The sequence below is a fragment of the Marmota marmota genome, unplaced genomic scaffold (assembly GCF_001458135.2).
Source record: "Marmota marmota marmota unplaced genomic scaffold, marMar, whole genome shotgun sequence".
In the NCBI taxonomy this organism is placed as follows: Eukaryota; Metazoa; Chordata; class Mammalia; order Rodentia; family Sciuridae; genus Marmota; species Marmota marmota.
This window is the reverse complement of record NW_026000108.1, coordinates 28868362-28882178: the sequence shown is the minus strand read 5'-3', so window position 1 is coordinate 28882178 and position 13817 is coordinate 28868362. Positions and strand designations below refer to the sequence as shown.

At 37.8% G+C, this 13817-nt stretch overlaps 1 protein-coding gene across 2 annotated transcripts in view; it reads right to left on the bottom strand.

Annotated features, from left to right (window-relative positions):
- The window catches only part of Nwd2 (NACHT and WD repeat domain containing 2), a 152560-nt gene that overhangs the window by 88443 nt on the left and 50300 nt on the right, over positions 1-13817 (bottom strand). The window contains exon 2 of one of the 2 annotated variants that reach the window (XM_015481746.2): positions 1541-1629. In XM_015481746.2, the coding sequence (XP_015337232.1) occupies positions 1541-1629 (89 nt within the window). Of the gene's footprint in view, positions 1-1540; positions 1630-13817 lie in introns of those variants that run through there. The other variant, XM_048784312.1, reaches the window with a different exon arrangement.

Below are 13817 nucleotides of genomic sequence, written 5' to 3'. Positions count from 1 at the left end.
TTTTGTAACAATTGGGACCCTGTTATCAGTAGAACCAGATTCCTCAGAGAAGGCAGTGCTGAATTCATGACAAGGAATTTAATTTAGGCTCACAATTTATCAAGTAAATGGTGACTTATGAGAAACTATTCACTATGTGTGTCATACGGCCTGCTGCTGACACTGTGCTCTGAGACTGAGGCCATTTAGAGACAATTACTTTATACATCATATTAGAACACATCATGAGGTATACCAAGATAAAATATTTATCTAAGAGGCAACAAATGAAGGGTGACATTTTCATCCATTAACAATGGTACATTTTCCATTCTTGTACCATAAACCCTATTACATATGCATCACTTGGCAATGTCGATGTGCAGTTGAGGTAGTACCAGAGACTTAAGATTTCCATTGTAAGTGCAAATGGTGGCCAGCTGAAAAATTCTGAATAGATACTATTATCTTCTTCAGGAGCCATTTACTTTTTCAAGTTTTGAATATCCAAGATGCATTCAATGTTTTCAAGTACTGTTTTTTTTTTTTTTTTTCCAGGTGCAAAATCTACGGTGTATAAAAACCATATGAACTTTAGCAATGACATGGGAAGTTACTGTCAGGCTGATACACACATACACACATAAAAGCTGTTTTAGTCAGCTTTTCTTTGCTGTGATCAAAATATCTGTCATGAACAACTCAGAAGAGGGGCAATTTATTTTAGCTCATAGTTCCAGAGGTTTAGTTCATGGTGGGCCAACTCCACTGCTTTGGGCCCAAGGAGAGGCAGCACATCACGGTGCTACTTCATTCATGGTGACCAGGAAGCAGAGGCAAGGGAGAAGGGGACACTGGTAAGATGAACTCTTTCATTGCATGCCCCAGTGACCCACCTCCTTCAGCCACACCCACCTGCCTTCAGGTGCCACCCAGGCAGTCCATTCAAACTAGAATGGACTTAAAGGTTACAACTCTCATTAATCATTTTGCCTCTGAATGTTCCTACATTAACACAGGAGCTTTTGGGGAATACCTCATATTCAAACCTTAATACCTGCCCCCACACACACACTTTTGGGTAAATGGTAAAGCCTTGAAATACTCAGAAAAAATAATATTTTACAATGTGAATTAAAAACTGGAAGGCAGATGGAAGGCAAGAGCTGGCCAGGTTGCTGAAAAAGAAATACTTTCAAAAAGTTGGCCCTGCCTTTAGATGCAGAACATCCCTGAAGACCACAGCTTAAAATTTAAGGGCAGGTGCTCAGTGACCTATCTTTTTGATAGTAGAGACTGTTAAAAAGCAAATGAATACTGTTTAAAAAAAAAAAAAAGATGGCCAGTACCAGGCAGGGTCCAAGAATCACAGCACAAAATTATAAAACATTAAAAATAACTTTTATTTCCATTTTCCAATATTTCTTTTATACCCATCCTTATAGAAATGAACATTTTCAGGGCTTACAACTTGTATTTTACCACACTCGAATTCTAAAAAGAAACAAATCACTACTTATTCAGCTGATATAATTAAAAATGAAATTAGCATTAGAGTTACCTGAAATTCCAGTCCATAGTTTTCTCTGCAGAATTCTCTCAGTTTAGGATATACATTTTCTCTCAGTGCCTGTCTTTCTGCTCCCGTGTCTACAGTAGAAAATCAAACATATACAAGTGAGGTATACCCACATATTTCTAAAAAATAATAAAAACTTAAATATTAACGTTAATATATGAAACTGGGGTGATAAGTTTTGAAGTGGTGGGATATTGGGCTGCTGGGATAATTCCCCAGAGATCCACCCAGTAGGCATGTATAAGTAGCACACAGGATGGATGAGTGCCCCACTGGTCCATTTTCTGTGCAGGGTTGAGAACTGAGTTGATTCTTTATGCCCACATTGGTGTTTACATCAAACTTTTAAATAGTCATGACCACCCTGTCTTTGGGGGAAGTAGGTGACATTATAGATTCCCCTGTTTTAGCTCAATGACATGTGAAAATTTCAACTCACACACGCATTGATTTAGTTATTGATGTACCAAAAAATCCACACCATATATTTTCCTGTAGAGATTAGAAATAATGCAACGTTTAAAAATTTGACACAGTATCCAGGCAATCAGCATAATAATTTATGAGAGACCAATAGTGGAAGCAAACATGAAAAACTAGCAGATCCCACCCTCTGTAGATTCAACGGGGCAAGGGTTTAACAGGAACATCTCACATTTTAGGTTTAGGGACTTTGTTAAATTAAGAATTTTTTTTTTTTAATGTGCCACATCATGCAAGACAGCTGACATAAAATGTTTTTATCCTGTTATTACAAAATATGAGACAAAGAACCTGAAACCAGAATTAGAGAACAAACCCACACACATTTAATGTTGAAATTTTGCACAGGAAGGAATTCCCAAGCCTCCTGTGCTGAATGCCATGATTCTCTTGCATCCATGGTGACACTCTAGGAGTATTACAGCCAAAGAGGGGTGTCCTTGCCCCATGAACTCCAGTGAACCATTGGAAACAGTTTTTTTTTTTCCTTTCAAAAATTAAGTTAATGTGTTATCTCATGAAAAGTATCCTTTGCTAAATGTAACTTAATCCCAGCTGAAATGATGGAACATCTGCAGGGCACATTCACAATGCAGATAAGAACTCAAAAGAATTTCCTTTTTATTCTCAAGCACATCTGCCCATGAAATATTTAACCATATGCTGTGCTGACCTACTCTATTTTCCTACTATTCTTAAGCCTATTTTGAGAAGAAACAAAGAACCACGTTCAAGAGTCTGAATGTAGCTACAGCCCAGCAGAGTGGCAGGCACCAGAGTTTAAATGAAAATCAGTCAGAGGAAGAGAGAGTTTCAGATTCCGCTGACACCTAAACAAACTGGGTCTTTCCATACAGTAGATCCCACGTGGTCCTGAGCCCAAAGGGCAAACAGAAAACCAGGCTGAACAGGGCCCTGTGGTGTTGCAGCATTGCCAGACACAGCACATCAGGTTTTCATATCATTTACATAATCTTGGGATCAGATACCTATCCTCTCTTGCCCCAATTAAAAAGCTGAAAACAGTAACTTTATATTAAAGCTGGTAATAGTCAATCTCTCTAAAAGGTCTTGACAGATTTTTAAAACCCAAATAACTACAACAACAAAAGTCTTTTAAAAAACAAATACTATCATATATGGAAGTTGGGAATATATTCAACAGGTCTGAGTGTTCTGAAATTCTAAAGTTAGTATTTGATACATGAAATAATTATGGAATGATAGAAGGAACAGAAATTTCTTAAAAAATCTCAAAAAAATCTAATTATAATTCTTATTACTGAGTACTGAGGCCTGGATGTGCAAAAGTGAGGAGGAAAAGACAGAAATATAGTACTCAATCTCTAATATTTACTAATAGTGAATAGTCTTACTATAATCTGGTAGTGTGCTAAGCAAGCCTATGTGTTTTTTTTCCTTGGTCATTTCTGATGATAACCATATGAAACAGGTGAAATTTTTATTCTGTTCTTTTGATTGAAGAGACTAAGGACAGAGGGATTAAGAAACTGGCCAGGTTATATGGCCACTAGTTTAGACAACTCAGATTGGAAGCCATGCATTGCTCTGCTTTACCCCAGAGACAGGCAACTACAAAAAGAATCAACCTTTGAAAGCAATGAATACAATAGCTATAAAAAATGGCTAAGGGTTGTAGAAATTCTAATGTGTCCAATAAATAAATTCGAGGTATCCTTGATGGATTCTTCTTTCTCTGTTATAAAGCCCTACCATAGCCAATCCATCAAGATCTTCTGCTATACCTCTAAACAAATCCTGAAATGATCCAGCTCTTCCCTCTGCTGCTGGATGCAAGCCATATCCCCCTCTCAACTGGACTGGATCTCTGTCTCATATTTGTTTTCTTCAATCCATTCCACACAGAGCAGCCAGAAGGACCTTTTCAACATGTAAATCTGATCACATCATGACCGTCTTTCAAACCCTCCAACAGCTTTGCATGAAACTTGGACTGCAATCCACAGACTCTTTCTGTTAAAGCTTTCACATTCCCCAAGTTCATCTCCTACTACTTCCCTGTTCATGCCACCCCAGCAGGGCTGGCCTCCAGCAGCTTCCCGATTACAGTCCCACTAATGGGCCTTTGCTCTTGCTGTATCTTCCTCCCACAACCCTGAGTCCTGGATCTGCTTGAGGCATCTCTGGACACTGGAGTGTCCCCTTCAGTTCACCTTTTCAGAGAGGTCTTCTCCAAGCACTCTCTCCATAGCAGCCTCTGAACCACTGTCTACTACTTTCTTTTAAATTTTGCACACGACTCATCACTACAATTGCTGTTTGTTTACTATCTCCCCTAGAAAAATGTGAGCTCAATGGGAGTTGGAATCCTCTGCCTCATTGGCTGGTGCCTCCCCAGGGATTAGAGTCATGCTCAATGAGAGTGAATGAAAAGCCCACACATGCACGGTGACAAACCACACCCTGGCCTTACTACCCACCCGACAATAACCTCCCGGAGCACAGAGGCCTCCTAAGATACAATTCGTCATTGGGAACATATAAAAACAAGACTGAGATTCTGGAATATAAATGATGGGGTTTAGATATTTAGTGTCATAAGGTAAATGAAGAGAGTGAAATATGAATTTCCGATTTCCATATTTCTAGCAGAATATGAGTATTTTCTTATCAAGCTATTTTGAACCTTGCTAAATATGTGAAGGAAGTACCCAGACCATACCTGGTACACCTTCTGGTGCTCTTATTTTATGAGAATGACTCATATTTCCCTATATTTGTATTAATATGTGATGATTGGTTCTGGAAATGGAAAAGTAATTGAGATAGAATGGATTAATTGTGATGGATGACAGATAAGCTGGCTTAATTAAATAAACCCCCCCCCTGATTCATACCGACGGCAAATCCGGACGGCTGGCAATTAAAAACACTTGAATGTCAGAGACAGGAAAAATTAACTTGCAGAATCTCACACATAAAAAGGGACCTCTTCAAGTATAGATCAGATGAGGTGCGTCACCATGTATTTTTTATACATAGTCAGTACATCTGTTTGAATCTGCTCTGCTCCTTAGTGCTTTGAAAAGGTGCATTAACACTTTGGCTGTGCTATTAGGTTTCTGAGCAGTTGCTTTCTAAATGATTCTTTGGTGATCTCAGAGTAAGTGAAAGTCTGTATGCAGTGTCTGAACTACCCACAGGAAGTACATTAGTTGGGGAGAATTATTAATCAAAACCAAGATCCTTGAAACATCTTGATATAACTTCAGAAGGGTTTAGATTAATTCTGAATGCTTATTAAACATAAAAGAGTGTTGAATGACTATGTTGGAAAGCAACCTCACCCAGCTCCTGCCTTGCTCAATAGCTGGCCACAGACATTAGATTAAGTCATTTTTCTGACTGTTGGCAGCTCAGAAAATGTGTTTAGGATCCATGACACATACTCTGCTAAGATTGTCACATTAGCCCAGTGTCCCAGGTTTCCACGTATTTGCTCTTGCTTAGATATTTTCTCTCATAGCTTCTTAGCCAGTGATCTTATGGACAGTATATCTGGCTTTTTGTGGTTCTTACTTGGATCAACTCCTTGTTTGTACATTTCCCAAACTATGTCTCCTCTCTATGGCCCTCTGAAAAATTCTCTAAACCCAACCAGCCACACTCACCCTTCCACATTCAAATCTTGTCAATTTTATGTCATAAACATCTTTTTTCCCCCAATGTTTTCACACCCATCTTCTCTCAACCCCAATTCTATTTGTCTAACCTGTTATCTGTCCCTCACTCACCACAGGCCAATGAACCATAGAGATACAAGAGAGAAATTCCATGACAAAACAAAAGCAAAAATGAATCTGATCAATAGAAACCTTGGCTAGCCTTTGGTGGGCCAGAGGACAAAGGCCAGAATGCTCAGCAGCTGTCAATACTGACAACCACAGTTGTCTGCTTCTTTTCTATTCTTCCAGGGTTTCTTCCCATTTCTACCTAACAAACATTAAAAATTTAAATCAAATATTTTGACACTAGAAAAGTCATGAATTGGACTAATTCAGTGATGACTGTGAAAATGTTGCATTCTTTCATTTTATTGCCACAAGCTTATTATGAGACAAATATGACTTGCCTATTCTGCAGAAGAGGAGACAGAGCTTATAAGTCACTCACTCAAGGCCACACAGCTAAGCTCCACCTTTGGCTGTTCACCACAAATCTTCCCAGAGTCTGAGTTTTCAGATGTCACTTGGCTGGAGCCTTGTCCTCACATAAAACACTTTTTATGCTCAGAAGCTCCTGTCAATTGCACCCCTATGTGTGACTCCTACTCTTCTGAGTCCCAGTCATGCTCCAGGAACTCCTGCTAGGAATAGGCAAGCCCTGTCTTGGCCACCCCACAGCACTCTGCTCGCTCCTGTGTGACATCTCATGCTGGGATCTCCTGTAGTTTACTGTAGTTATTATTTTTAGTTTGTCTCCCTCATTGGCCTGTGAGTTCATGGAAGATAGAGATTTTCTCATCCATCTTTACATCTTTACAGAAATCAATGATTCCCAGAACATAATTCACATAAGTGAATGGGCGAGTAGAAGCTATTATAGTCAAAACATTAACTAAACTGACTAGAAGACTAATTTGTCTTCAAAAATTAATATGAATAAAAATCCAATATAATTTTCAAGTATATTGACTATGCTGACAGCTTGAGTGGTCCTGTGTGAATCTAAGGAGATGTTACAAAATACACAATGGAGTAAGGCACTGTGAGGAGTGGATTCTCCCCTCAAGGCACAATAATCAAACATGACATTATCAAAATAAGGATTTTAAAGCTCTGGAATCAACTAAAGTCATAAAAACCGAGAAAGCATTATTCTTGAAATAATTTGTCCCCAGCCCCCTCCCTCCTCTCCCTGTTTCCCAGCCGCTGTGAGGTAAGCAGCTTTCCCCTCCCAATGTGTTCTGTCATGATGTTCTGCCTCACTTCAGGCTCAAAGTAACAGCCAGCCGACCATGCACTGAAACCTCTGAAACCAGGAATCCAAATAAATCTTCTCTCCATGGTTTTTCTCAGGTGTTTGATTCAGTGACGAAAATCTGACTAACATACTATGTTTAAAAAGGGAGAATGAACAGATCCCAAGATACCTATGAAACAACATCAACCATACTGATCTATAAAGAGCCCCAGAAGGAAAGGCGGAATATGAGGGGCAATTTTTTTGAAGAAATAATTGCTAAAACTTCCCTCATTTAAAAGAATATATTAGACTATACATCTAAGAAGTTCAAAGAACTCAAGCAGGATAAATACGAAGAGATTTACACCTTAATGAGATACAGTCAGACTATGGAAACAAAGGTAAAGGAAAAGTCTGAACAGTAAGAGAAAAGTGAATTGTTTCCTACAGGAGAAGAATACAATTAATGGCTACCATCTCATCAGAAGGAATGGTGGTCAAAAGGCAATGGTGCAACTTAAAGTATTGAAAAAAGTAAACCAGTGTCTCTATGCCCAACAGAACTATTTAAAAAATATGTGCACTCTGCTCTGTGCACATATGAATATATATAACTTTTATGTATAGCTATAATGCAACAGTTAAAAAAAAATAGAAAGAAGCCCAATAAAGAACAGGAAGGGGATCAGTGGGAAGGAAGAAGGAAGAAAAAGGGGCAGTACTGGGGACTGAAGTGTAGCAAATTATGTTACATGCATTTATGAAACCAATTCTGTTTAACTACAATGCAATAAAAAAATGACATTAACAAGTTGAACAGTAGAGAAGATGTTACTATCATCTCTGCATTAAAGAATATACTAAAGAAATTCCTTTAAGCTTAAAGGAAATGACATTAGGTGCAAATATAAATGCATTACAAAGGAATGAAGAACTACTCTAAGATTTCATCTAACTATAATCAGAATAGTAATTATCAAGAATACAAGCAGCAATAAATGTTGCTGAGGATGTGGGGGAAAAGGTAAACTCATACACTGATGGTGGGACTGCAAATTGTTGCAACCATAATGGAAAACAGTATGGAGATTCCTCAGTAAACTTGGAATGGAACCACCATTTGACCCAGTCATCACACTCCTAGGTCTACACCTGAAGGACTTAAAATCAGCATACTATAGTGATGCAGACTCATCAAGGTTTATAGCAGCTCAATTCACAATAGTCAAGCTGTGGAACCAACCTAGATGCCCTTCAACAGATGAATGGATAAAAAAAATGTAGCAGATATACACAATGGAAAATTAATCAGCCTTAAAAAAGAATGAAATTATGGCATTTGCTGATAAATGGATGGAGCTGAAGACTATCATGTTGGTTGAAATAAGCCAATCCCCCAAAACCAAAGGCCAAATATTTTCTCTGATGTGCAGGAGCTAATTCACAATAAGGGGAGGTCTAGGGAAGAACAGAGGTACTTTGGGTTGAACAGAAGGGAGTGAAGAGAGGAGATATGTGGGTAGGAAGGGTAGTAGAATGAATCACATTATTACAGACATATGTTCACATATGAATACATGACCAGTGTGATTCTATATCATGTACATCCAGAAGAAAAGTTATACTCCATTTATTTATGATGTGTCAAAATGCATTGCACTGTCATGCATAACTAAGTAGAACAAAAAAATGCAAAAGAAAGAAAGAAATGAACACTGGAAAAGGTAAATACTTAAGTATGTTTAAAAGACAATATAAATTGCTATGATTTGAATAAGTATCTCCCAGAGGCCTATGTGTGGCCCTATTAGAAGATGGTGGAGTCTTTAAGAGAAGGAGCCTAGGGCCAGTGTTCTGGTCATTGAGGGTGTGTCCTTAAAAGGGGCCTATGGAACTTGCCAATTCTATTTTGGTTTCCTGGATCCCGATGTGAGCAGCTTCGTTTGCCCCACACTCCTGTCATATGTGCTGCCCCATCAGAGGCCCATGGTAGAGGAGTCAATCAAGGACTGGGATGTCCCAAATAAACCTTCTCTAAGTTAACTGCTTCAGTTATTTCATAATAGTGGTGGAAAGCTGACTAATACAGTATACAAGTATATACTATCTATAAAAGACGCTTTAAATTAAAAAACACAAACAGGTTGACAGTAAAAGGATGCAAATACACAATGTTTAGTAACCAAATGCAGACTGGATGTACTAGTATCAGAAAAAATAGGCTTTAATATTAATAGATAAAAGACAAATGATTCAGCAATTATAATGTGTACACATCCATAAATAAAACCATAAAGTATACGAAGCTAAAATGGATGGGATTAAAAGGAGAAATAAATATTCCAACAAGTTTGGCAACTTTAATAACCAGTATTATTTATCTCAATGAATCATAAAGAATGAAGAGAAAATCAAAGATACAGAATACTTAAACACAACTATCGAGCAGCCTGACCTGACATTTGTATATATTCATGAAACAACTTGACCTGACATTTATAGAATAATTCACCCAAAGACAGCAGAAACCACATTCTTCTCTAGGGCTCATGGAACACTTCTCATGGTAGACCACACACTAGACCACAAACAAGTCTCATCGGTTTAACAGTATTAAAAAATCATAACAAGTGTGATCTCCAACTATAACAGAATCATGTTATAAATCAATATGAATTTGAGAAATTTCTAGATACTTGGAAATTCTAACATACTAATGTGCTAAAATACTTCTAAATACTTGATCCTATCACACATGTATTGAAGAAGAAGACACAGATGAAAAGTAAATGTTACGAAATGATGGACATGAACACACCTTGAAAGCTATGAAATGCAGCGATGGCAACGGTGACAAAATAAAACCTATCTTTAAACAACTCCAGCAGAGAAATCTCAAATCAGTAATTTAAGAGTCCACTTTCAGAAACTAGGAAGAGAAAACTGAACTCAAAGCAAGGTGACGGAAGGAAATAATAAGGATTAGGGTATAAATCAATGACATAAAAAGCAGAAAAAAATAGGGAAAGAAAATCAAATTCAAAAGTTGGCTTTTGACAGATCAATACAATTATAAACTGCTGGCGAAGTTGGCCAAGAAAAGGCAGCAACAAACAGATTATCCAATTCAAGAATGAGAAGGAGCCAAATGCTGCAGAAATTAAAAAATGATAAGGGCATACCATGCACAATAACTGTTTTTAATGAATTAGACAACTTAGGTGAAGCAGATTCCTAGAAACACACAAACTATTAAGACTTATTCAAGAAGAAAAAGAAGGCTGGCCTAGACACACACACACACACACACATCAAGTGAAAAAAGCTATTAAAAAATCTTCCTATGAAGAAAATCCTAGGCCAAGTATATAACCAGAACAAATATTTAAAGAAGGAACCCTTTAGAAACCCTTTCAGAAAATGAGAACAGAACATTTTAACTCATTCTGTAAGTCTATATCATCCTAAATCCAGAGTCAGACAGACTTCAAAATACAAAACAGAAGCACACAAATATCCCTCATGATATAGAAGCAAAATTCCTTAACAAAATATTAGTAAGCTGAGTGGGGGCATGGTCCAGGATAATAAGATTAATACTCAAAGATAACTTAATGTAAAATGCCGTAGAAACAGAATAAAGAACATACCCATGTGATCCCTCAATAAATGCAGAAAAACTCTTATAAAATCTAGTAGTGTTCAGGATAAAAACTTAGCAACAAGAAATAGAAGGGAACTTCCTCAGCCTCATAAAGGGCATCTACAAAGAACCGAGAGCTGGTACTGTGCTTCAAGGTATAAGACTGACTGTTTCCCAGCTAGGATCAGGAACCTTTCCCTGACACTCCAGCATTTTACAGGAGGTTTCGGTCAGTATAATAAAGAAAAAAATATATAATTTTCTAAATATCTTCGGTTTATCCAAATACTCTTAGGAGTTTCCACCAGGAATTAACTGTATTATTTCTATACCTCAATAAATTTTAGAGGGAAAAGAATAATAAAAGACAAAAATGCTGGATCTGTGTTTCTGGTAACACTGAGGAAAAGAAGCCTGCACAAAATTGCAGGAAAAGTAACACCAATTTGGCATGAAATATTTAGAAATCTACCTTTTAAGTGTGTTGCATGGCTGAAATAAAACTAAGGACTGCACAGAGGCCAAACAGAGCAAAAGCAGGACTCCTAGAGTGGAGGGGATCCTTGAGGCCAGGTTTTAGTTAGACTCCATTGAACCCTGGGGACCTGCAGGCATCCTTTTGTCATCTGTGGGTGCACAGTAGATAGGAGACAAAGCCCAGAGCCCTAGTCCAAGTGAGAACAGGATGACAACAGGTTTTCTAGCACGAAAGCCTTGTAAAAGGCTGTGAGGGTAAATCTCCAGGAGATTTTCTCCAGGAGAAAACCTGAGGTCACACTCACCTCCAAGATTCCTGTTGTCACCACCTGCGCCTCCAAAAGGCTTAGCAAGAAAATCCACTGCATTGTCAGGTCTGAAATACGCAGGCTTCATGATTTAAGCTAGTAATTTATAACTGATAACTACTCAGTATAAATTATTGTGATTTATTTTTTATCTTAAAATACTTTTGGTCGTGACTGGTATCTGAGAAGCACACTCACAATGACTTGATGAATTCCAGCAAAACAAGTGTTAAGGAATATCAAAGCACACACATGTACATGCTCTCCCCCCTCTCTCTCTCTCACAAACACACACACACACACACCACACCACACACCAACAGATATTCAAGAATACAGGACCCATGAGTAAGGGGCTGCTGAAACAAAAATCTAGGTGACTTAAATCCAAACAGAACTAAGAATAATGGAATTATCTGGGATACAAAACAAATACATAATTTTCTTAAAAGAATAATAGAGGTACTGAATAAAAAAATAAACTGGAAAACAATGAAGTAGAATTGAAAAAGAAACTGATACAACCCATACAAATAGGAAATATGAAAATTGAAAGTCAGTGGAATATATAGTTGGAAAAAGTAAGTGAACAGCCAGACAGACCTAAATAAGTTATCTAGAATTCATTACAGTAAGAAAAAGTCAAAGACGAGATGTTAGGAGACAGACATAGAACATATAGAGAGAATCTAAGGTATATTTTGAGTTCCAGAAGGATGGTAGGAGAGATTAGAAAGAGGAAGCAATCAAGGAAATCATGGCTGAATATTTCTCTGATCTGTTGGAAGATCCTAGTCTTCAGCTTCACAAAAGTCAACAAATTGCTCACAGAATAAATATAAAGAATACCATTTTCAGCATGAAAATAAAGAATAGTAAAAAAAAAGAAATTAAAAATAGGTAGAGAAAAGAGGACTAATGGCACAACATATGCCAATTAATTACATTTTGGCTGACTTGTATTTTGGACAGAGACAAACTGAGACAGTTGTAGAAAACATTATTCAGTATTAAAGAGAATGGAGCACTTCTACATATAAGAGCAATTTTGAGACATGAATTAGACAAGATTTTAGAGAAGCTTTGATTTGAAAATGAATAGGATTCAGATAAAAAGTAGGGCAAAAAGTGATTTTTTCCAGTGGAGAAAGTAGTCATAGAATTTATTATAGAGGGGAGCTGGGCTCAGTGAATAAAATTTTGATTCTCCAAAGGTCTTGAACACCAGGAGTCTGGCTTTGTGAAGGGGGCAGAGTATGAGAAATGGGCTCTTACAGAAAGGTACAGAAGGAAACACTTACGTATGACAGATCTGTCGCAGAAGAAACCACAATGAAGTAACTGCCTTGAAAAAAAATGCATTAACCCATACCTGAGTTGGGAACTCAGCCTTTACCACAGCAGGAAGAGGAGGGCACAAACAGACCCCTAAGGGGAAGCTGAGTACATCAGACACACAAGGAAGACAGGCATGACACAGCTCCTTAGAGGAACTCTGGGTTTAATGACTGGATGGTTGAGCATAAAGTGCACGTCCCAGGGCGCATTGGTAAGCTTTATCAGCCTCAGAGAAGTCCATACTATCCACTATCACTGTCATCATATCAGAGTGATTAAGTTTTCTACTTACAACTATTTTTCCTTCGTAATTGATAGGTCTTTTGAGGAAAGTACTTTGCAACTATATAAATAAAGCTGTTCCTCCTCAATCTTTCATTGATGATCCTTTTCTGAATAAATTATCATGGTTCGCAAATGATGTTTCCTATTTACACAACTTGTTTTCAAATTACCAGTTGACTTTCAGTTGCAAAGAAGAACTCACTCTCCTCTCCCTACATCTACTGCCCTATGGACCTATGGGTCCACCTGTCTACCCCTCTACATATCTATTTACCTTATACAACAGGAAATAGTAATTAATAAACAAGAAAAAAGCAGTCTTTAACTGCTATCAAATGGGAGGTAGCTTGGTTCTCATAGCTCAGGGATGATGTTCTGTTGAGTATGAATGGTTTCATCCAACAGAAAAATATTGAACGATGTCACTCTGTGATGGAATGAAACAAAGACGAGCCTACTCCATAATCCATTTTGGGCACAGCACAAACAAGAACACTGTCCAAGCCACAAACACCAAGCACATGTCGTCCCCCTCTGAAGACTGACATGAATGACTGTAGCTTCCTCTTCAGGTGTATAAATTAGCTTTGCTCCATTCACTCACCTCCTCCACAAGAACTGTTAAGCCAATCATAAACCTGTCCCTGTTTTCTGATAATACCCAATCTAGAACAAAATGACATTTCCTTGCAACCTTCTCCAATTAATCAAACTTAAGGCCAAACCCAGTAATAAGTACCCCTAATATCCTTGCACTGATATGCTCCACAGCTCCTCA